A 26,107-nucleotide genomic window follows, 5' to 3' on the forward strand; every position below is an offset into this window, starting at 1 on the left:
GCTTCTGCAAAAAAAATTCAAATTATATTCTCTGAATTGCTCATGATAGCAAAACAATGGTTTCATATCATTTGTAGACAAAACACAGTTTGGAGGGAAACCTCCTCCTTGCCTGTGAGATTTGTAGGTGCTATAAAGCAGGGCTTTTCAACCTTTTCACCCATTGTACCACTTTTAGGATATGGCAATATCCGAGTACCACCAGTCGCCTAGCAAGGTGTCAAAAACTTGATGACCCCCCCCAAAAAAGAAAAAAGTGATGAAGTACAAGTAGTCCTTGACTTAAAACAGTTTGCTTAGTGACTGTTCCAAGTTACAATGGCACTGAAAAAAGTGCCCCCCAAGGCACAGCCGAGCAAGACACCTGCCTGCCCACCCGATGGCGCTCTTCCTCCTGTCCGAGGTTTTCATTGTTGTGAGCATTTCTGTTGAGGATTGGCAGCGGAGGGGGGGTGTTTGGTTTTTATTCCCCCCGTCTGCTGGGTGATTGCAGCAGGTTTTGGTCACTTCACATGACTCTGGGACATTGTGACCGTCATAAATATGAATCAGTTGCCAAGCATCTAAATGTAATTCACAAGACCCTGGAGATGCTGCAACATTCCAGCTGATTGGTGCTTCTTCTGGGCTCAGCAGAAGCGCCAGGATCAGTGCCGAGCTCCAGCTGGAGCCTGGCGCTGATCCTGGTGGTTCCGCTGAGCCCTGACAGCCCTGCAGCTCCAGCCATCTCTCGCTCAAGCTTGTGCGGTGCTGCCACCGGTTCATGTATCAATATATCATTATATTTCTGTGGGCCCTGTTTTATTAATGTTTTTATAAGACTGTCTTAGGCTGGACTGTGTTTGGTTTATTGTTTTATATGTTTTTATGGATTTTCCAGTTTTGTATGAACCCAGAATCATTTAGAATTGGACAGCTAATAAATTGAGATAGATGGATGGATGGATAGATGGATGGCCGATCACTGATGTGAAATGGTTGGGGCACTGGGTAAATTGCTTGAGTTGTTGAATGAGTTGCTTCAGAAGCCAGGACAAGAAACAATGACTTAAAGTTTGGTTGGATATAGGAAAAAATTATAACAGTAAGAGCTGTTCAACAATGGAAATTATTGTTTTGTTTGCTGAAGTTGTATAAACAGAGGATGGACAGCCACTGTTGGAGATGACATAGTCAGCAGAAGTAGCCTGCAATACTGCATTCTAACCACTGGGCCACCATGGCTTAACAATTATAAATTAGCCAATTGTAGATGGCATTATATATTTGAATATTTTTCTCTAAAGAGATTTTTTTTTTGTGAAATATATTAAGAAGGAAATCTATTCTTTGAAATAACTCAGGGCTCTACTAATACATTAACTCTCTGGAATGCATTTAAGATAACCATTATGAATTCTATAATTGCTTTTGCCTCAGCAAAAGAGAAACTCAAGAGTCTGTAATTTTATATAGTTACAGAAGACGGTTAAAGATCCACTTTTATTAACACCACTAATGAATCATATCAAGCATTTATAGCAGCACAGCCTAAATTGGAGCTTCAACACTTAGAATAATTTGATTACTTTGAAAAATGTTAATCAGAAAATATTGGAAATCAGTAATGTAAGCTAAAAAGTAATTGGGTTATCATCTGAAACACACACAGAATTCAGGCCAATGATGGACAGTTATTTACTAAGATAGAATCTGTTAATCTCGGTTTTATGATTTTTATATTCAGTTAACCAAGGACTCCTATAACCAAATTATCAATCTTCTGATATCACATTAAAAAATCACTCACATGACAGAGACATTGCAGTCTATGAAACTAGTTGAATGGCACGGTCAGGCCCAAGGAACCAAGAACAATACAAGAAGTTACTTCCAAGAAGTTTCTTTATTGTTGCTCATCTATAGACAGAAATCTTGCCAGACTAAGGCACTTATCTGCATAACTACCACATATACACTGTGAACAGCTAGAGGGAGTCTTGGCTTCACTCATTCTGCATACCAAAGATTCCAACTTCTTTGTGCTTCCTGGGAAAGAGTCCCTCCCTTTTGTGATTCTGGCTTATATTCCACCATAGGCACAGAACTTTTACTGATTTATTGGCACCCATATTGTTAGAAATGTATAATCATTTAATCTTTCCATTTCCATTTATTATTTCATGAGGCTTTATATTACAGTAATATTAAAGCCTCAGAAAAATCTCACAAGAGGCACAAGCTGTAGACTTTGTACTCTCTTCTGTTACTATGGGTGCAAAAGTATTAACTGCAGTAATAGCCAGGAAACTACAGTACGGAAAATAATTCCATCTATAATTCAGTATCTCAATCTGCATTTGTTAAACAGACAAACATTTGACAGTATCTACCTGGTGACTAATGTTATGGCTATTACATATGAATATTACATCTAATTAATGTATCTTCTAAGAGGGATTCCAATATAATTCCTGTTAGATATTTTAAATTGATAAATAAAACAAAAAACAAAAATATCTGAAAATAGTTTATTTCCCACATTTATTTTGAAGCAATATTGTTTTACCTTTTAATTGTACTGCATGTATGGGCATTTATATAGAAATAAGTGAAGATGAATGTGCAAATACTCTTCAGAAGCAAGCAACATTAGCTTGCTCACAATTTATTTTTATTTTGCTTGTGAGAGGACAGGCTGCCTGCAAAATGGTGCATCCTGGGCTACTGGTGCCCTGTCCCTTTAAGACCTCTCTCTATCCAGCCCAGCAACTGGTGAATATAAAAGCTGAGCAGAGGGATGGTAATTTATGTTCCTGTGGGAAACTAAAACAGCCTGAAACAGTCTAAGGCAAACAGAAGAGTGAGTGTTCTCCAGAAGTAGGACTCACAAAGAGTAGTACAGGTAATTCTTGACTTATGACCACAACAAGTCCAAAATTTCCATTGCAAAGCTAGACAGTTAAGTGAATTTTGCCCCATTTCTTGCAACAGTTAAGTGAATCATTGCAGTTGTTAAGTTAGTAACACGGTGATTAAGTGAATCTGGGCTCCCCATTGACTTTACTTGTTAGAAGGTCACAAAAGATGATAAATTGACCCTGGGACATTGAAACCATTATAAATACTTCTAGTTGTCAAGCATCTGAATTTTGACCATGAGGATGCTGCAAGGGTCATAAGTGTGCAAAACGGTCATAAGTCACTTTTTTCAGTGCTGGTGTAATTTTTAATGGTCACTAAATGAATGGTTATAAGTTGAGGACTACCTGTAGTAGAGGAAGAGGAATTATAATAGAATTAGGAAAGAGTGGTATAGTAAACAGTGAGTACTAGCCTTTTGAGTACTTGTGGGTATGTTGCCTCAAGGCCAAATGTGCTTGTGTTGGCCCTCTGGGGTTTTGGAGCCCATTAACCTGGGTGTACATAAAAGAACCAGTAACATTTGTTTTTATTTTTCATTTCATAAGAGGGAAACACACAAATATATAATATGAACAAATAACTTATTTACTGATAAATTATACATCTATACTCTTTCTAGTAACTTTGAAACACCTACAATATACTGTATACTGAATATTGAACACACTAATCTTAAGCATTTCTGAATTTCAGTTTGTCAACTTCCTATGTAAGCATGCCCTGAATTACAGCCTTAACTGTTTTAAAATATTTTACATATGTGTACATAATGAGAAAAGAAATATCTACCTTAAATATTCAATATATACAATAACTTCATATAGGACTTGCAAAATCTGTAATGGCTTTTAATCTAAAACCAAAACTTCTATATAGCTGAATGCACGTGTGTATGTATCTGTGTATGTATATGTATGTATAGTATATGTTTTACAAATAAGCGCATAAAATGCATACAGATTGGAAATATAATCTGTCAATACATAAATCAGCAGTATTCATGAATTGGCTAGGAATAAAAACTTTTCTTTGGATCTAGTCCAACTAACTCTTGCCATACAAATGTCAGCTAGATTTTTCTGGCAAATTGAGCAAAACATGAAAGCAATAGCTATGATAACCTGTTGTGTCATATAAATAATTTTTAGAGAAACGTTGCGTTTGATTCTGAAGTTGTATTTACTCATCCTGAGTACTAAATATGGTACATTATTTTAAATTCAGAATTATTAAAGCACATGTATAATTGCTACTATCCTGCTGTTCACTTCCTTTGGGAAACAATTTATTGCTAATTCATGTCAAATAAATGTTTATAGGTTCAACTTCAGCAAAGATGTATGAAGAACCTTCTTTTGAAATTTCTTATTTCATGTTACTTTACTTCCTATCCTACTGACCTAAGAATGGATAAACATTTTGTTGTTGACTATTTAAGATAATTTCCAAATGAATTATTTAAAAATATTTTCTATAAACAAAATGTTTTGGAAAATTGGGGAGACCTTCAAAAATTCTAACAGTGAAATAGATTTTATTGTTATACATGGTTATTCTTCCTTTATAAGAAAATATTTATAATTATAATTAAAAATTCATCCATGAATTTTTAATTATAATTATTACCAACTATCGATTTGCCTTTTACAGTTCTTTTTTTATGTGCCCCTTAGAATATTGCAGTAGACCTGTTTTATTCCATTCAATTGGTAGCATTTCCTCCTGCTATTTATACATTTTAGATCGGAGGGGGTCAGACATAGGTAAATGCTATAAAACTAAGCTGCAAATTTTCTGGTATACTGTTCATTTAAAAAAAAAAAAAACACATTTTAATGTTCCCTGAAACCTAGATTTCTATTTTCAAGTAAGAGGGTGGATGAAACTTTAAATAGTAGGAACCGAGACTCCTTTATTGAATAAAGAATCTATCTCATTGACATTTGGGAATACTATGGCGACATCGTGCAAGATAAAAAAATTACCTTTTTCCTTCTAATTGGTTACCTCCTGTGTAACAGGCAGTTTCAACAGGTAAAGGGGCTAGCAGCCTGAGTAATGGGGAAGCTGCGCCTGGTGAATTTGCTCCTGTCGGCTTGCGCAGAAAAGGGAGGTGTCGGTAAAGCTTTTTCTTTTAAGCCACAGTTCCTCGACCAAGGTGACAAGCGGGGCTGGAACGGCAGAGGCACAAGCCACCTTTAATCGTGGGTCAGGGAGGGGCAAAGGAGGGGGAAACTTGGCGAAACACCGGTCTGCCCCAAGAGGACAGAGCCAGGCGCGGGCACGGCGAAATATTGAGGCAGACCCGAGAAAAAGCCGATCTCCCTAAAAGGCGCCTCGGGCGACCTGTAAGTCGGGCGCGTCGGGAATCCTACGCAGGACAAGGGTTACGACAGACCAGGGAGGGGAACCTGACATCAGGCCCCGCCCCGGCTCCGCCCAGAGAGCGAGCGCGCCCAGCGCCAAAGGGGAGAGGGGACGGGGTCCGCACTCCGCTCCACTATTGGGGGTAGAGAAAGGAGGAGGAAAAGAGGGTTACCTGGCACTTCCGGTACCTTTTCCGACCCGGAATAGATTCCGCCTGCTCAGGCGGGTGCGGGTGGGGGTGGGGGGGGGAAGGGGCGGAAGACCAAGCAGAAGAGGCTCGAAAGGGATGACGTCACCCAGGATAGATTGAAGTTCGGGCCTTCTGCCGGTTCTTTTTGTTTCGGCAAGTGGGGCTAGTCGTGGTTCTGATCGAAGCCGCCTAGGGCAGCGGCGAGCTGGAGCAATAGGAAGAGTCGACCAGAAGGGCAACCGTTTTAGTTTCTTGAATCAAAACCGACGAAGATGATCACCACGATGTAAAAAAGATGTTGAGACTCTAGAAAGAGTACAGAGAAGAGCAACAAAGATGATTAGGGGACTGGAGGTTAAAACATATAAGGAAATGTTGCTGGAATTGGGTATGTCTAGTTTAATGAAGAGAAGGACGAGGGGGGACATGATAGCAGTGTTCCAATATTTCAGGGGCTGCCACAAAGAAGAGGGGGTCAAGTTATTTTCCAAAGCGCCTGGAGGCAGGACAAGAAGCAACGGGTGGAAACTGATGAAGGAGAGAAGCAATCTAGAACTAAGGAGAAACTTCCTGACAGTTAGAACAATTACCAGTGGAACAACCTGCCTCCAGAAGCGGTGAATGCACCAACACTGGAAGTTTTTAAGAAGAAACTGGACAGCCATTTGTCAGAAATGGTATAGGGTTTCCTGCCTGAGCAGGGGGTTGGACTAGATGACCTCCAAGGTCCCTTCCAACTTTATCATTATTATTATAAGAATTTAAGAAATTGCTGGAACGTAAAATGTTCTAGATTTCTTTGGATTACAATACAGTGTTTTCAAATAAGCATAAAATCTAAACTATAAAGTTAAGGGGCAAAAAAGACTAATGGTTTTTTTTTAATGGATCATCTCATATAATTCCCAGAGGGTGCTTTTCGATACTTCAAAAACAAACAGTAAAATCAAATGGATCTGTCGTCCATAAAAGGACTTTGGTCGCCAAAACCTTACCCATATCCTACAAAAAAGTTAACTGCTTAGATAGTGGTGCTTTCCCTATTTTCTATTTTATTGTAACTGGATAAAAAAACAGTTGATAACACCTGATCGGTATCTAATTGTTAAACAGTAATGCCTAACCTCACTTTTGGTTGTAGGGACTTTTCTTATCACAACTCAGCAAACTATTGCAAAGTAAGACCTGTCTCAATACTGTAACTGCATACAGTAGTATTCTTTGGCAGTAAGCAAGGCCCAAAGTTCTGGCCCAAATCATTACTGTAATTTGCATTAGTCTCCTTATAAAACTAACAATGAATCACGACCACATTTTAAAATTGGTTAACCAATTTAACCTATGTCTGGATTGCAAAAATTCAGTTAACTGCCAATGGCACAAAATGGTAGAGAAAACCCTAACTCATTGCTGCCACCTACTAATCATTTACATTTTTATGACTTATATAAGCTAGCTTTAGCCAGGGTGAGCATTATTAATTTTATATATTCAACAATGTGAAACCACAGCTGCAAGTTCTTTAAATAGTGTTAGCCTTTATACGCATTAAGTTCTTCCCAAGAATCTAGGATGTTGTAATATATCAACATAGTATATGGCCTTTTGTAATTGACAGATGAAAAGTTTGTCAGCACAGATTTTCTAAGTGCTGTCCAAGTTCTTTTGATACGGCACCCAGTGAGCCAATAACTATTAGGATCACTACAGCTGGTTTATGTCATTGACTTTCAGCTTTGATTTTCAGGTGCTTGATACTTTGTGATCTTGTCCAATTCTTTGTCTTCTATTCTACTATCCCTTGGTATTGCCACATCAATTATATGTGCAAATTGACATGTAATGCTTTTCCTAGCCAGCAATCTATATTTTTGTTACATTATTACAATATTTATATTTTGTTTCCTGCACTTTAAGTAAATTCCAATTTTAACTTGCATCAGTGCTTGTTCTTGGCTGTTTTTATGTAGTCAGCCAATGCATGCATTTATTCTTTGACAGTTTGACTTGAAGTAAACTTCTGCTTCTATTTCTGCAGGGCAAGTATAATCTATCAATATCACTGCGAGGATATAATGTACACTGAATAGTCATTAGCTTTCTTGATTTCAGTCCAAATTGTCCAGCTCAGCTTCTGTCTAATTAATAATTCCAGCAAGGTATCATATCACAGGTATGGCCCTGGTATTATGGCATTGATAGTGTTTTCACTGTTCAATTTTATCTTTAGCAGTTTTCTCACTTTTTGGATGTATTGTTTATTAATCACATTTTAACTTGTCTATCCTTGCTGTTATCCAATTGTAAAATGCCCAGATACTTATAGGCTTTAACATGATGGCTCCTGATGGTTTGGCCATTTGGCATTTAAATTCTATTACAATTCATGATTTTACCGTGACTTATTATTACTGTAGCATGTCTTTCTACAATAAATTTCATTGCTATATCTGTGTTCAAAATTCTTACGGTATTTGTCAATGATTGGATTTCTATTTCTGATTTTCCATAAAGTTTCAGATCATCATCATCATCATCATCATTATATATGCAAAAATATGAAATCATAGCTGCTCATCTTTTAGCTGATATTGGCTTTCATTTGCATCAAGTTCTTCCCCAATACTGTCTTGGTGTAATGCATACACAGAGTAGCCTTTTATAATTGACAGATGAAATTTTTGTCAATGCAGAGTCATTATTATGGTTGGTCACAGTCAGCCAGATGGGTTGTTGTTAATTTGTATTTTACCTTTTAAATATGTGTTTTGGTAAAATCAAGGCAGCAAACATGCCTCATAATCTTGCATCCTGTTTTCCCCACCACATTCCTATGAGGTGGGTTGCGCTGAGAGAGTGACTGGCCAAAAGTCACCCTCTCATATTGGTATAATTATGACTTGTGTTCAACAGTACAGATGTTTATTCTTGCTCTTCTCCTTAAGAAAATGGTAATGTGCCTCCACTTTTCTGTGCAATAATTATGACAGTTTTTGTGTGCTCAATACTGCTCTTTCTCTTTTTTATTGCCATAACTGTTATTCAGTGAAGATAGAAATCCAAGACAAATGAAATGAAAACATTTGGCAAGTTTGTTTCTTGTGATCATTTTATTAAATTAACACAACAACAATCAGAAGTAAATCAAGGGTAACATATGCCCATTGCTTTGTACTACCGTTGTTCATTTGAAGACAGACACCACTGATGAGTCAAGATGCAGACAAAGCTTGTAGAAAGTGAACATATATTTAGCCTCTGTAAAATCTACATGCCTCTTCATACTTTGACTTTATCCCTTATGTAAAATAATTTCCCACAAAACTGAACTAGTCAACTTCTTCCTGCTTCAGAAGTTTTGGAGCAACTGGAAAGGTATTCATCATAAAAGGCTGCAGGATGAAGATAAGGGCTGTTAGAGTGCAAGAATAAATTCAACTAAATCCTATCAAAGTCAAGCCTAGAGGTAGGCACTGAAGGAATAAGTCAGCATGAGAACCCAGCTGGAGATGTACTTCTCCCAGCAGTACTGTGTAGTGGAAATGTAGCTCTTCTTAAGGGAGAGCTATGTCTTTGCACTTCAGAGAGCCAATACTTCATGTAAGAGCTCTTGGAGCACATTCTGTGCAATCATCAAAACACAACTTGGAAAGTGCATTCAGCCCGGGTGCAAAGTCCATGACAAATCACTAAAGAGAGTTTCCTTATCTCATCTGGCAGTAGCTCCACCTTGGTTAGTACCATCCATGGTGAGAGCTGGTGACTCGAGAAGAGGTTGCAACTGAAATATCCAAATAATAAGAGAAGCGGGTAATATTTGAGATGGCAACATGGGTAGACTCAGTTAGAGGTGCGAGAGGAAAGATCCACGCTACTTGCACTGAAGCCTCTACTCTCAGCTCGAAGATGTTGAGAAGCCTGAAAAACAAATCCTCTTTTTATGAATTTGAATCTGCCAGTCGACACAAGTCTGTCTCCCAGCGTGCATTAAAACTGATCTAATGTATGCTCACATTTATATCCAACAAATATTAGATTAGACTGTAAATCCTGGATTTCACAAAGATGGTAAAGGAAAAAAAACCTTTGCCTCCACAATTAAATGTCATATCATCCCAAATCATCACTCATCTTACAAAACATAATGCTAGGTGGCTGTCAACAGTAAAAAACAATTAAAAATGGTAGAAAAAAAAACCCTAAAACCTCCCAGTGCCCACATATCCACAAGGAATGTTTCCGGGTCTAACCTCACACATCTGGAGAAAAACCAAGTCTTTTAAGTTTTTCAGAAAGTTGGGAGAGTAGGGATCTGCCAGATCTCAGGAGAGGGTGTTCCAAAGGACAGGTAATAAAGAAGGTGCATTGCCTAGATCCCCCTACATGGCAACATTTAAGGGGAAAGACCTGGAGCACAGCTACTCTAGTGGGAGATGGTCTTGCAAATAATTTGGTCCTGTATCATTCAGGGCTTTAAAAACGATAACGAAACAGCAAGGGTATACCTGCATGAAGCATACTCAAAACTGTTCCACAACATTTCTGAATGATCTTCAACAGCAGCCCCATATAAACCATGTTGCAATAAACCAGAAAGGATTTGAAAAGATTTGAACAAAAGATATGAATATTTGAGACAAGTTCCTTTCTCCTCCTTCCCTGTCTTATGTATGCATACTTCATTCCCTATGCTTTATTTTACATATTCCTCTAGCATTATGCCATATCCTTGCCTAATCCAGAATACAATAGCTCTTTTGAAGAGGAGGGTGGCAGTTTTTCAAGCTATTACCGGTATGATTATCATCTCAGAAACAATCACTTGGAAATTTGTCCAATATTTCACTCATTTTGTAATTGTATCTGGAAAAGGGGAGCATCAAACAAAATAATACGAAGAAATGTTCACGACTAAAAAACACATCCAACCCCTAACTGAACATATCTCACTTGTATATTCATTTTCTTCCCTATTCCTTCTCATTCTGGGGTTAGCAGGACAGTAATGCAAAAAGTATTCATTAATTGTTATTACTATTTTGGGAATAAGGCAAATAATGCTCTTACCTGGAAAGTATCCTCACTGGATTTATTCAGGTAGTTTAACGAAACAGCTCGTTTCATGCTAATAAAGTAGGGAGAAAGAAATCTATTTTTACTGCGCTGTCTCCAGATTTACTTTTGCTTTGATCCAGATTAATATTAAATAAACAAAAACTCAAAACTAAAACTTCTGTTTTAGTTAAGGGGGAAAAAACAGAAGAGAATATTCAAGACTACATGTCTAAAGCTGAAAATTCATTTCTTGATTGTATCAATAAAAATTTGGAATTGTATCTTTATTAATACTTGAAATGAATGAATATATGGTGATTTAGAAGCTAGCATCTTATCAGAAAAGACTTAGACAAATATGATCTTCTCAATAGACAGACATGCTGGGATAATCATGATGGTGGAAGTATTGTAATTTAATTCATCAAAAGAATATAAGAATGGAAAAGATACCGTAAACAATGGCAAATGAGAACTAAGAATGGTGATGCCATTTTCTATAGAATGGTATCACCATTGTAAAAAATCATTAGACTACATGGCTCATAGTCTCATCATGTCATGTTTTTAAGCAAGGACACATTGTGAAGTCGCAGAAATGTATCCTTGCTTAAAATGTTCTAGTACAGCATAAAAGTTAAAGCACTGCAGTCAGCCTACCATACAGGCCATCCAGAATTGTTAGATTATGTGTCACACAAATACATTAAGTAGAAACTAAAATTGTTTTTATTGCCAATTAAAGATGATCAATGAGTTATGCAGTCTATGGTAAGGAAAGGGGCAGGTCTGACAGGCAACAAATATATATGAGCCCAAGAAGTGCCTCCTACTTTGTACTACGTGGCTCTAATGGGCCATTCCCTTGAAGTTTCTTGACCAGAATTTCACTGCTTCTTCTTAGCACATCTCGAATCTTTCCTAGTGAACCAGTGCGTTGAAGAGCACCAGTACCATCCTGGAAAGGAAGATAAAAATATGACAAGAGATATAGTGGATTAAGTCTTGGTATTCCAGAATATAGAATTCCAGGTTAGACTGTAATAACAGCAATATTCTGAAAATTTAGCTTTTTTTAAAAAAAATAAAAATAGAAAGCAATACTACCAAACAAATACAGGTATACATCTCAGTTTCATTAAACTCTAAATTAGTTTATACACTGTAAAGCATGATTATACCAGGTATTTAAGTAGGAAATGCACTTCCCCATTAAAAAAAATCCCTCCACTCAAAACCAATAGCGAAAGCGTGCAATCCTGTTTTTCTCCTGCTTTGTGTTGGAATTGTTTTCTTTCTTTTGAAGATTAGATTTTTTAAAATGTGATTTTTTCCAATAACCTGAAATAATACAATTCATCCAGATTCCTAGTGAGATGCTACAGCCAGCAAATTTTAACTGAAATCACAGGTCTAATTTAGGTCTCTGTGGTCTTTTCTTTAGTCACAACTACTTAATTAAAAAAAAAAATCTGGGAACTTATTTGCTCCAAGTTATTAAAAAAAAACCCCTGTATCTCTAGTTCAGTTATTAGTTTTTTGTTTTGTTTTGCTGGCATCTAATTGCTGATACAAAATATTTCAACACTTCATACAAAAACAATATGCTATCTTAAGTGGGTTTCAAAGGGATTTACCAGAGAATAAGGCTGCTATGAGTCATTATGTTGCATATTGCTCTCATTGGGCAACATTAGGAGGAAACCATTGGGTTCATGCCCAAATCTTACTTAGTATAGCTAACCAGGAATATTAAGAAATAGGATGCCAAATTAGATTTTGTCAGTTCCAACAGTTTTCGCTTTATATTACTTTTCTACATCATATACTATATTTTTGTATTATTTTTCTATATCATATACTATACATTTTGTTTGTCTTTTTCTCTGTGGTTTCATGAAGGTTGAACATATATCTTGTAGTGAAAAAGACAGGAAGTATTCTAAGATGTTTAGATATACTAATTAGATTTCCAACTGAGAAAACATGAAGTTTCTATTTTTTCCCAAGAGATTCCTTACACCTCACATCAAGAATAGGCAATCTCATTTCTGTGAATACCAATATGTACAGTATATGGATTTCTCCTTGGTGTCTATGACGTTCCTGATCCCATTTTATTTTTAATTAAAATTAAGAGTTAAAAGATGCAAAACATAGGCTTTCAGCTTCAACTTTATTTCCAAGACTGCCTCTGAACACATATAGGTAATTCTTTCCAGGACAGTAAAAAATCAGTATGCATGATTCTACTCCAGACAAAAATAAAATATAAACTCTGCGATAAGAAGCATGGAGGACAGGATAAGAGAGAAGGGGAGCACATTCACTTGCTAGCTTTTCCTAGATAGATATTTATGGTAGACATATTTGTGAAAACACAAATACAAAGGACACATGCTTTCAAAATGCTGTGTACCCATAAGACAGTCCACTTCTGTGTTATGAAGAGAATTTGTCTTCTTTAATTCTAATATTGCACCCTTATTAAGCTAAATTAACCACAACTGCCAAGTCCTGAAGTGAAAATAGTAAGTCTTCTCAAAATAAAATCCTCTGCTCAGGATGAAGAGATTCTTCTGTATATACACTATCTCCTTCCAGAATACCAGGGGAAGGGAAATGCTTCTAAAACAAATTTCTCTCGATTTTTAAAAAGTAAACATGCCACATCAGTCCTGTTCTTGGTGTTTGTCTTGATTACACAGAAGGCTATGAGCTGGAGATACACTTAGGCCACTATTCTTTTACAGCAGTGTTTCCCAACCTTGACAATTTTAAGGCATGTGCACTTCAACTCCCAGAATTCCACAGCCAGCAATGCTGGCTGTGGAATTCTGGGAGTTGAAGTCCACATGCCTTAAAATTGTCAAGGTTGAGAAACACTGTTTTACAGTTAACCTTTTTAAACTGTGTTCTCAATGCTGAAAAAAACAAATTCATGATCATTGGCTGAAACTTTGGAGAACTATGTTATATTATAGGTTGATGTAAGAGATCATTGGTTTCACATAATCTTTTGTTTTTAGATTCTAGAACTCAAACCCATGTCATACTATGGTATGAATCAAGGAATGCTGAGAGTTGTAGTTCAACATCTAAAAGGCCAGTGATTCCCTGTGACCAGTGTGTGCTCAGCAGTATACAATGCAAGAGTTAATACATGTAAGAAGCTGGGGGCAATTTCAATGTGAAGGCCATTTGGACTCCAGTAGGCTTACATGGGGATGATGGGGCATCAATAATAATCTATTTCAGTTTTTAAAATCCCATTGTTGCTATGTTTATTAGTAAATCAAGGTGGTAAAACAACTAATACTCCTTCCTCCTCCCCTTTTCGCCATAACAACTTTGTGAGGTGAGTTGGGATGAAAGAAGAGAGAGAGAGAGAGAGAGAGAGAGAGAGAGAGAGAGAGAGAGAGGAGAACCTATACCATTTCAGATAAGTGACTGTCTAGTCTCTGCTTAAAAACCTTCAGTAATGGAGCACTCACAATTTGTGAAGGCAAGCTGTTCCACTGGTTAATTGTCCTCACTGTTAGGAAGTTTCTCCTTAATTCCAGATTGCTTCTCTGCTTAGTTTCCAACCATTGTTTCTTGTCCTGCCCTCTGGTGCCTTGGAGAATAATTTGACCCCCCCTCTTCTTTGTGGCAGCCCTTCAAATACTAGAATACTGCTATCATGTCACCCCTATTTCTTCTTTTCTTTAGACTAACCAAACCCAAGTCCTGCAGCCGTTCTTCATATGTTTTAGTCCCCAGGCCTTTGATCATCTTAGTTGCTCTTCTCTGAACTTTTTCCAATGTCTCAACATCTTTTTTGTAGTATGGTGATCAAAACTGGTTGCAATATTCCAGGTGTAGTCTTACTAGGGTTTTATAAAGTGGTATTAATACTTTGCGTGATCTTGATTATATGCTTCTGTTTATACAACCCAGGATTGTATTAGCTTTTTTGGGTGGTGCTGCACACTGCCGGTATACTTTAATGCTTTAACCATTAGACCAGACTGTGGTTATTATTGCCCAGAAGACTTGAATCTTTTCAATTTAATACAGTTCCAACATATGATTATTCTAATAGTCTAGAATATGGGAAAAGCACCAAATTACAAATGGCTACTGTTCTGGTAGGAATCTACCCTGGTGGATCCAAGTTGCCTGGCTCACATTGGATCCTGTTGGAATTACAGCAGCAACAGCAGCTGTGAATGTCTAAATATGTGAGCCTAGTCCCAAGTCCATGGTTTATTCAGCCAACCAAGGTTTCGCCCAGTGAATAATTTGGCCATGAAATTCACAATGACAGTGGAATCTATTTAATCTGTTGTTTCATCTAAGAATGCATCCTGTTACTTGAATTTTTGCAGTACATGCCACTTAACAAATATCAGTTATGCAGAATTATAGTTTGTGCTTGGAGAGGTGTTTATATGAAGAAAAGATCTTTATAGATATTCCATCCAGTTTATACAGTAAGACACATTTGCTACCTAATGCATTCAATACAAAATAACTATTCCTGGCTAAATGTTGATACTTCGGTGAAGCAAAGTCCTGGCTATATAACTAATTAGTTATATCATAAGCTAAGCTACATGTTTGTGGTTTAGATGAGGTCTTTATTCCTGAACAATTTATTGTATTGGAAGAATTCAAATATTTTTTGTACACCATCCAGAGCCATGTGTTTTGTGCAATGGGTAGCTGTATAAATTAGACAAATAAATTTCCACATTTTAGAGCAGGTTCAGTATGTCACATCAACTATGCATCTTTTAAAAATATTAGTGGTTCTTACTGCTTTGAAGGGTAGGATATGTTTTATATTTTTATATTCCAGTGCGCAGACATATGAAACAAAAATTGGAGTTGTGAAAATCCTTTTCTTCTGAAAATATTGGGTTGTTTCTGTTGGAACAGGCATTTTACAATAATTGGGGAAATGTTCTATAGAAATGAGCAGTAACCTTACGGGATATAGTCTGAGTAATGACTTCTAGGTGTCAAAAGACTGATTTCTAAATGTTCTCCTTTGTTTGGGCTGCAAAGGGGCATCATAGAGAAAAAAAAGGTGCTAAGAAAATGATTTCTACATAACAACGTGTTCATATGATCCCTGTAAATCAAGGTTCATTTTTAGGCTATCTTTACTGTTTTACCTGTCATGGAATATTTTTTTTTTTCATTTTGCTGCCAGTATGCATACAAATATAGAAAGCCAATTTGGTATAGTAGGCTAGGTACCAGGAGATTGTGAGTTCTAGTCTGCCTTAGGCACAAAGCCAGCTGGGTGACCTTGGACCAGTCTCTCTGTGTCCTAGGAAGGACACAATGGCAAACCACTGCTGAAAACCCATGTAGTCACCAGGAGTCAAAAACTGCCTTGAACCCCTCAAAAAAAAATGTACACCAAGACTTATTCAACAGAACAGATAATGAAAGGGGGTATTTGTTGTAGGACAAAAAAAATATAGGATTCACTTTTATTTGAACTGATTTCATCCTCCGCAGTTGAAGTAGATGGTGTTCTTAATATATCAGAATGACAGTACAGTTTGTACATATCTAGACATAATCATTTTGGCAAGTAGGACTCTTAAGGAAAAAGCAAGATACTTTACTGCATGGGACAAATGCTTTATTCAGAGTAAGACACTTCTGAAGCCTTGCCCACTCTCTTAATAAAATTAACCTAAGTGCAGCTTTCACAGGCAACACACTTGTTTCGAAATAAGACTGTGAAGGAAACAGTCATGGAAAATAGCATGTGTTTTGATCTTGTCAGCTTGTTTCCAACACTAATCATCACACAAAGATTATATATGTGACCTTAGGTAGTGATGTGTATTGCTTGATAAAAATACAATTGTGTTTTTGAATATTTTTAGCAACTCTGATAGAACTGCAGTGACTTGTGGTCTAAAGTGATTGTGGAAGTAAAGGCAAAGGCAACCTGTTGTTATATAGCTATTATATTCCTAAAATAAGATGTAGATCAGTTCTGAAGCACATTGGCAAATTAAAAGCTGTGGTTCACACAAAATAGGTCAAGGACAACCTTCCCAACTTAATATTCTTCAGATGTGTTACTACATATCCCAAATCCTCAATCAAAATTGCCAAATATGTTGGTGATTATAATAGTATATTCCATGAAGCAACCACACCAAAGAAGGCTCACTTAAGTGATTGCAAATGCATGATAAACTCCTCTCCTTGCTTGATACCATTAGATCAGTGGTTCTCAACCTTTTTAATGCCGCGACCCCAACCGGTCGTAAGTCGAGGACTAAACCGGTCGTAAGTCGAGGACTGAACCGGTCGTAAGTCGAGGACCACCCAACCGGTCGTAAGTCGAGGACTTTCCCTGCCCGGGAGTGCCGCGCATGCGTGGTTCCGCCCCCTGCGCCGGCCAAGGCGTAGCTGGCAAGCGGCAGAGACGGAGCAGGCCGACCACCAGCTGGCCCAGCCCAAGGGAGGTAAGGCACCCGCCGGAAAAGGGGAAAAAAAATGGCGGACAGCCTTGCTTGGCGACCCCCGTGAAATGGTCAATCGACCCCAAATGGGGTCGCGACCCATAGGTTGAGAACCGCTGCATTAGATGAATGCTTAAAATTCCTCTCATACAATTAGGTGATTGCTTGAAATTTACTACAACAGACCGCTACAATGAATCTTAACACAGTTATATTATTTCTACTGGTGACTGCTATAGTTACCATTTAATAAATAAGTATGCACACATATGTACATCATACAAACCAATCACACTATTCCTTTTAGAGTATGCAATACAGATAGTTCTTGACTTACAATAGTTTGTTTAATGACCATTCAAGGTTACAACGGCACTGGAAAAAGTGACTTATGACAGTTTTTCACATTTATGACTATTGCAGCATCCTCATGGTCACATGATCATAATTCAAATGCTTGGCAACTGACTCATGTTTATGACAGTTGCAGTGACCTGGGGTCATGTGATCATCTTTTGCAAACTTCTGACAAGCAAAGTTAATGGGGAACCAGATTTGCTTAACAACCCTGTGACTAACTTAACAACTGCAGTGATTCACTTAACAACTGTGGCAAGAAGGGTCATAAAATAGGGCAAAACACACTTAACAAATGTCTCACTTAGCAACAGAAATGTTGGGCTCAATTGTTATAACTTGAGGACTACCTGTATTGTGTAGAGTGCAAAAAAGGAGTTAAGAAATAGGATGCCAAAGGAAAAAACATTTGAAAATGAAACACAATTCAAACTTGTTTATAGAAACAGTATCTACTATGCTTTTCCATACTGTTCCCATCTTTGCAAACTATCCTTGTTCCATCACATTAATATACCAATTCCTGTACTATCTTTTATTCATTAAAATTCTCATCTCCCTCTTTTTCAGGATCTCAGAATCATTCTGGAGTTGGGTGGCACTTAAAAAAAAATATCAATGCCATACAATCACCAATTCCTCGGACTACCCTTTTCTCTTGGTTCACTTCCTTCATATATTTCATTTGTAACTCAGTACTCATTATCTACGTGAACGACTGAACCATCTCAACATACTACTTTCATACTGGTTTTTCACTGTTGAGAAAGTGAATCCACTTTCATTCAGCATTCAGAGACAGAAGCTTTTCTTGTTTTACAGCACCCATGTTGTAAAGCTGTCTCTACTATATTCAACTCATAGGTTTCTCCTAACATAGCTAATTCACTTCCACAAAATGAAGTTATCTTATTTGCAATAAGTTATCTTATTTGCAATTGTTTTTGCTTTTTTCAGCAAACCTTCATTCCTTGCAACAGACTACACACTACCTACTACTCTTCTAAATGTATTCACATGTCTTAAAATTTCTTCACTTATTGTCCCATTTTTAATAACAATTATAACAAAGTGTAAAACTTCATCTACTTGCTCTAGTTTTCCACCATTTGTGTTTAACTTGACCGTAACACACTTCAGGTTTATAGAAAACTGCAGTTTACATTTTAGAAAAAATCTGACATTTTGCAAGAAAAAGATGTATCTGTCTTTTACATACAGATCTCTTAATTATAAAGATTAGGTGGATTTTGTTTGCTGTGGAAAGAAGCAGAACAAGAAGTTCTATAAGTTTGGGGATACAATATAATCAACTTCCTGAATCTGATACTCTCCAAATGTATTGGATATAAACTCCCATAAAACGCGGCAAGCAGAATCACAGATTACCTAAGTATCTGAGAACTCAAAAGGCCAACATGTCTGCACTTCAGGAAGGCAAGATGGATATGTAGAAAAGGGGACGTGATTTGTGTTATTGTCTCTTGAAGTTCTGTTCAGCAGCATTTTCTCCTAGAAGACTAGAATCTCAGACCCTAAAAACATCCTGCACAAAAAACTTTCTGCTTTCAAAAAACACATCTTTTTAAAATTTCTGTTTTTCCTTTCAGTTTTACAGAGTTATTAAATTCAAGACTACTCTATATAAGTAATGACTCTCTTCTAAGGGAGGTTCATCTCTCTGCGCCATTGCCATACAAAGCATTCATATTTTAAATACAAACACACCTGTTTTCTGATCTCTCTAGTGAGCAAAAAAGGAAAACAGCCAGATTATTTGTGGTGTATAGTAATGTAAATATTTGTGTTTGATGAAAATATATTGTTTTCTTTTTTAAAAACAAAAACAAAAAACAAAGACAGCGTATGGAAAAGAGGCACAAGGAAGCAAAGGTTCGGGTCCTTCTGCCTTTAATCAGAGGTAAATGAGTACACAGTGACAAGGAAAGTACCGTGTCGGTCTCAAAGACAGAGAGTAGAACACAGAATTTCAGCCCCGCTAAACAGTGCGATAAAAAGACTTGTAGATAGCCCATTGCAACACAGAAAATCGAGCGGGAATGAGAGCTGGTCGCATTTTATGAGGAAGATGCAAGAACAGCATGTGGGTTCACCTCCAGGGGCTTCTTCATTGGAACATCAGACACCTTCTTGGGCAAGGCAGAGTCATAACAGCCAGTGAAAGTAGGGGAGGATTTTTAGCAACAGATCACAAATATTGCCCACCTCAACCACAGGGTAAGACAGAAGCTGCCCTGATTCAGGTATACTTGAACATCCTTTCCTGAAGCACATAGCCAAAAGCAAAGGTTTACCACAGCTGCACAAGACTTCCAAAAGGAGCTACATAATTTTTTTTTTCAAATTGCCCTGTGGCAAAACTCCACCTGAGTACAACCCTCCTGGGTTGATTGAATTAATGATCTGGTTTGTTGCTCCTTCAGCAGGAGGCAGGCATGGGTACTTCAAAAAGCCATACAAAATAATCATGCCATACTTTTTATTATTCAGTTCCATTCAGTTCCACTCATAGCTTCAAAAACTGTCTTATCTAATGCCTAGCCTAATTTGTAAACTTAGCTAATATTTTCTTACTTTTAGAAACCAGCTATATTCACAAAGATATTAACCTACATTAACCCCCTCCCCTATCACATGCACACAGCCTAAAACAATGATCAGCAGATAGGCTGAAAAAAGTTTTCTCTCAGATATGCTTGCCCTGGAGATGGATTAAAGCATCAGGCTATCCCTTAGAAATGAAAAAAAAAACAACCCACCACATATTTAGCACTAATAAACTATCTTAGAAACTAGATTCCTAGCCTAAAAATCTTAACATCTAGTTTTCTCTGGGTGAAAGAGAAGGCTTCTTTCAATATAGCCCCAGATTTGCTTTCCTATTTTGCTATATAGAACACGTTACTGCTTTGTTCGGATTGGAATATCGTCAGTTTTTTCTCCCTTTCTCAATAATTTTAGGTCAGTGTATCCTGTCTGAATGTTGGGAGTCATATCCTCACCCTATAAAAATATTATAGCCTAATTCCTGAGGTAATCAGCCTTTTTTTTCCCTGCCCAGCACCCCTATCTTAACTCACTATATGTCAACATGCTCATCCATTCAAAAACAACTTCTACCAGGGTGGTAATCCTAGGCATGTGGGAGGAAACAGGATTAAATGTAGTTGATTTATTTTTTAAAAAATGCAAACAGGAAGGCACTGTCTACTGAAAATCCATTTCTACTAGAGCCTTTCTTCCTCTGTGAAATTCCTCCAGAGCTCAACCTCAACGGGCCAACTTATTCCCACTTTAAAACTTCTGCCTTCTATTGTCTCTGCTCCTTGTTCTTGCATGCAAGACTCCTTGCTTCATCATTCTCTTACAGGGCGTGCAAATTCCTACTTTCTTTTCTGCTCACTTGACATGCTTCTAAATAAGCGGTAGCTAATAGTGCCACGTTACCATTTAACACACCAATCTTCTATGTGCTTGCTTTGTGGCATTTGGCTGGGACCACACATGCAATGCATTGTTAAAAATTTACATTAATGACAATAAATTTGGAGATGAAACTCCATCAACTAATCCCACCCCTCTTGCTCTGTGGGCAGAATGGTGGCAGTCTGGCCATCTTTTTCAGCAATTACTATTCCTTCTATGAGAGAGGAACTGTGGGAGAAAAATATTCCCAAGGTTGTCATATTAGAGAAGCATTTTCTTGTGAAATGCTAGCATTCTGAAGTGTAACAGGCAAAGCAAGTGCAAACTGGGACTAATCAGTCAAAGATTTAACGTTAGCTCTCTGAATGCCACCTTCTGCTGTTTCTAATGCCTATTTTCATTTCTGTGAAAGCAAGACTTTAGAGAGAAGGCACAGCTCAAGCTTTTGTCTCTAATCCTTTTACATCTTGAAGCTAAAGGGCCTCAGATATTAGAGGATACAGATGAGCTGTTTCTCTATCTTTCTTTATGGATCTCTGGATTTAAATACTGCTTAAGGTGGAAACCAGGCTCGTACAATAGCAGCAGTGGGCATTCAAAACATTTTGCCATCAGTTAAGAGCATGATTTATTCAGCCCATTTGTCCTTGCGTACAATTTAAAGATGGGAGTTGGGGGAAAGATATTAGGCTGTTTGTTTCTATCTCTTAATTCTGTACTTTATGCCATGGAAGCAAGAGAAAGAAAATGGAAGCAGCATGAAAGATCAGGAAGGGGCATATTGTTCAAATGAAGGCAGCAAAATGGGAAGGCAGGGAATAGGAAGATGGGCAATTGCCAATGTAGTGTCACCAGAGTAGGGAACAAGTCATTCTCAAACATCAACCTCTTCCCCACTGGTTAAGGTACAGGAAAGAGAACAAAGGAAGCCACAGGGAATCCTGGAAAAGTCCTGTTCTGGCAGACAAAGGAAGTGGGGAGAGGCAACCTTGTAGAGTTTCTTCCTGTTCTCTTGCTGATTGTTGCTGTAGTAGAGCCGTGTGCAGCCAGTGTTCCTCTGCTGTGTTCCTTGGTGCTCACTTTGGATGGAAGGTTGGTTGGGGACAGGTGTGGACTCCTTGCCGAGGAAAGCAGGAACAGTGGAAGGAGGGGAATGATTTGGAAGAAAAAGTCGAAAGAAGCTGCACAAGCATCCAGGTGATTGTGTTGGAAGGGAGGGGGGACAAGCCTCAGGAGGCATTTAAGCCTAGTGCACAGAGAGGAGAAAGACACAATGTACAAGGCCATGGTGAGGACGCATAGTATCCTGAAGAGTGTCAGCAAGGGAATAGAGCTATATAGACAAGGAGGTCAAAGAATTATGGCAGGGTAGAAAAGTCGTATAGGAGATCTTAACAAATCCCTTCAGCTAATGTGAAAAATGCTTTGAAAATTTCAAAATACAAACTTTGCTTAGTCGTGCTTTTGGGTAGAAACACCACTATTTGACCAGCACAATTTTGGGGAAAGAATTAGACCTATTTAATTACAAGGTCCAATGCACAGCATGGCCATGTAAGGGAAGACTCATTTATTCCATGGTCCCTTCAACCAATCTAATATGGTGTGGAACAGGTAGAAAAGAAAGAAAATTAGTGGCAAATAATAAAAGGATAAAATGTATTTCTCAGAAAAGAACCCATCTTCACAATCTCGGCAACTAAAATGGATAATTTGGCATTAAAAAAATTGTATTCAAGCTAGGAAAAGAACCCCAGGCATACTCTACACAAGCAGCATTATGAAAAAGCATGATGCTGTTTCAGACAACAAAAATTCTACCAAAAATGGTAGAATTAGACTTTCAAATGCCAGGAGGAAGAGAAAAATCATGCAGAGCAATGAAAAGAAGATCCCTTTACACCAGCAACCTACATAGTCTTGATTCATGTGTAGAGTATGCCTTAAGTTAGTTCTCAAAAATAGTACAATCCAGATTGAGGTCACCTTAAAATGCTAGTGAAATGTGAGTTGGGTGGGTTCCCATATTCAAAATGAAAATACAGCACAGAAGAATGTTAATTAACATTTTTCCTTTGGAATTATTTCCTAAATAAAAATAATCTTCCAGAACAGTTACTGGGAGACAATTATTTCCCACTGTTGCAGTTCCAATCCAAGGTCCTGAGAAATCACTGTATGCTAACATTTCAATTCAAACATACATGAAAACTGGGAAAATGCAGCGCATGAAAAGCTGGTTATTAACATAAATGCTTAATGGTTAAGATCACAGAATGTATTTCTTTCCCTCCTTTACGTTCTGCTTATTTTTATGTATATATTTATACATAAAATGTATAAACTTAGCAGATAACTTTAGCAATACAAACATAACCTTTCTCCTAGCCACTGTGGGCCAATTTGTAGGTTGTAAGACTTGCTTTCTTCTTCCTGAAAGAACATCCTACTCCCAAACAAAGCAAAACAGGAAAAAAAGATGAATAACAAGTATCCATTAACAGAATGAAGCTGGAGATGGTAAACTGGCAGTAGTACATAACAGTTTGCTTCTTGGCAAATGGCAACTTAATTAAGCATAATAGGATCTTTCATGTGGGGTAAGCTGTCAGAGTAGGGCAAAAGGAGCTTTTTACATACATGAAATGGATAATATTAAATTGTTATTATATTGTTTTACCTAGCTCATAGCTATCTGGTTCCAGATTTCAGCTATCTAAGAATATTTTACTGAATACAGTACATTGGGAGTTGGGCCCTACACTTTCATGCATTAAAATCTTCTTCTGAGGCTGTTGGAAAATGTAGGCAAGGGTTGGGAGGATTCAATAGTTTTAGCTGGGGATTTTTTAAATCTGAGAATGTCAATGAAATTTAAAGCAGATAGGAAAAAAGAATAAGATGCCAATATAAGAGCTTCATGAGTGTAGATCTAACTGTACAAGGAAGAGACAGGACAAACAAGTGAGAAATAAAGATTACATTCAAACCTACAGCCTGAGGTTCAAACTAATGTCTTTATACTTTAAATATCACAGACGTATAGGAAAATTAAGTCAGGTTTAAGAATTCCTATAATGAAAATTGTACTGAGCTGTAATGATAGAAAGCTGTTTTTCTACTCTGACTCATGACTACACTATAACTTCTGATGCTGAACATTCTGGGAAATACTCAATTTACTGGACAGTGCTATAGGATCTCAGCATTTTGCCATTCCAGTTATAACTGTGATGATAAGAAATGCATTTTAGGGATTACTGGAAAGAGTGACAAATGTCTTTTGGGCAGTTTTCGCATCTCTGTGAAAAATCTTGGTAAGCTTTCAAAAAAAAAAAACAATCCCAAACAAACCAGGTTTTCTAAACATGGTTTGAATATAATTGGATTAAAAGCAGATATATGGCAAATACATAGAAGGAACTTTTAAAATTCTTCTTGAAGAAGAATATTATTATTATTATTATTATTATTATTATTATTATTATTATTATTATTATTATTATTATTATTATTATTATTATTATTATTATTATTATTTCTTTTTAGATGTTGCAGGCCATAATATAGCATAGATAACTTTCATAAGATGCTGCCACCCTTCTATTTGACTAATGTTCTAGCATTCATCTAAATAATATGCTTTCAAATGGAGGAGGATTCCTGGAACAAGAATCCACTTTATTTGCCTCTGCAGCAAATAAAGTGACCAAGAACATGGGATGTAGTATGGATACTACAACCATTGAAATAGAAAGGAAATTACCATCTGAAATTACTTGCTTTTTTCATTTAGTCCACCCTAAATCCTGGAAAAAGCAAACTATACAAGATGGATGCAGATAATCCTTCTTTATTACAGCATAGAATAACTAAGATGAATGACACTAATTAAGGCAGATAAGGGACACTAATCAAAGATTCAAGGAATGTAACATTTAAGGAAGAGAGTGGTTCAAAACTGTTATGCATATATTATATACAAATGGTATATTTTGTATATTCTGGGACAAATAAAATACTGGTTCTTTGGAGAGAAGTACTAAAAGCTATGGCCTTACAAATACTTATGTTATTGTCATGTACTTTCTATTTTTTATTTTATTTATCTATCATATTTAGAATTCATCCTTTTCCTCACACTATTTGTCAGAAAACTGAATTGAAAGAAGAAAGTATTATATACCTGCATTTAAAATGTTTTTCCAAGATCTTAGAATAAGGGAAAAACTGCAAGTGGTTTATTCAGTTGGATATTGTATATCATATAGGTTTTAATTCTAATTGGAAAGTACCCTTCAAATGTCATGTATTGTTATTTTGCATAATTCTAGGAGGCTCAGGTTTTCTTTCAAGTATCGTAAGTTTTTTTTAATGTATTCCTTCTGGGTACAATCCACAATCAAGACAGCAAGACACCTAGATGCTGATTGGCTGTCATGGCAATTTGTTTATGATAGATGGGGAATGGAGAAGCACATGCAGATAAGGGATCAGTAGAGTAGAGTGTGAAGAGTTAAAGAGCAATCAAGCAAGTGTTTGTTAGTATGACCAAAGCACAGAAATAATGAATGGTCCACACCCTCCCACAACCATTAATTGAGACCAAATTATTTGCTGCTCAATCTATTTTAAAATAAAGCTTAGAGAAAACAGATATATCAAAGGTGGTAATACATGGTAAATACATTAATCAAAATATCGATCTCTGTATTTAAAGGACAGAACAAATTTTTGGGGAGAGAAAAATATGTTTTTCGTTAAAAAAACTAGTTTTATACAGATTGATTTTTTTTATCAAAAACTGGCTTTATCATTTATGAACTGGATGTAATGTTGTAATACTGGAAGTGAGACAACCATTTTTCAAGGAATGAAAACGTTTTGTGATATATTCTGAGCCAGCTCAATGGTCTTCCTTACTCAGTTTTGCAACATTTTGCTCTAGTGAAACAAGCTAATCATGACACTAGAAAGGGCAGCAAAGAAGAAGGGTAGAGGATAGTGACACCTACTTTAGCACGTGTTCTCCTGTAACAAATACAGAAAAGTGTTTCTCCATGTGTATAGCTTAGATATCAATGAGTGTATGAATAAGATACGGGTAGCCTTTTGCTATTTTGAAAAAAATAATAAAGTTTGACCCATTCATTCCACCCTTTCAACCATTCAGGCACACATCTACAAACACTGCTGTCCCTACCCCTGCACCAGTTTCTTAAAGTATCGCTCTATCTGTAATCCAGGCCAAACTGTAAGTACTTTCTCTGACAGTAAAGTTATCTCTATCATTTTTTCCACTTTCCCT

At 37.0% G+C, this 26,107-nt stretch overlaps 1 protein-coding gene across 2 annotated transcripts in view; it reads right to left on the minus strand.

Moving 5' to 3' along the window:
• Positions 1 to 8,568: 8,568 nt before the first annotated feature.
• Positions 8,569 to 26,107, minus strand: part of LOC107283390 (kinesin light chain 1) — a 33,412-nt gene continuing 15,873 nt past the window's right edge. For both annotated transcript variants that reach the window (XM_015811284.1, XM_015811283.1), the window contains exons 14-16: positions 11,350 to 11,474; positions 10,529 to 10,586; positions 8,569 to 9,379 (exon numbers count right to left, since the gene is read on the minus strand). In XM_015811284.1, the coding sequence (XP_015666770.1) occupies positions 9,302 to 9,379; positions 10,529 to 10,586; positions 11,350 to 11,474 (261 nt within the window). In that variant the 3' untranslated portion in view covers positions 8,569 to 9,301. The remainder of the gene's footprint in view (positions 9,380 to 10,528; positions 10,587 to 11,349; positions 11,475 to 26,107) is intronic.

This window comes from Protobothrops mucrosquamatus, unplaced genomic scaffold (genome assembly GCF_001527695.2).
Source record: "Protobothrops mucrosquamatus isolate PMUCROS unplaced genomic scaffold, P.Mucros_1.0 scaffold36, whole genome shotgun sequence".
Taxonomy (NCBI): Eukaryota; Metazoa; Chordata; class Lepidosauria; order Squamata; family Viperidae; genus Protobothrops; species Protobothrops mucrosquamatus.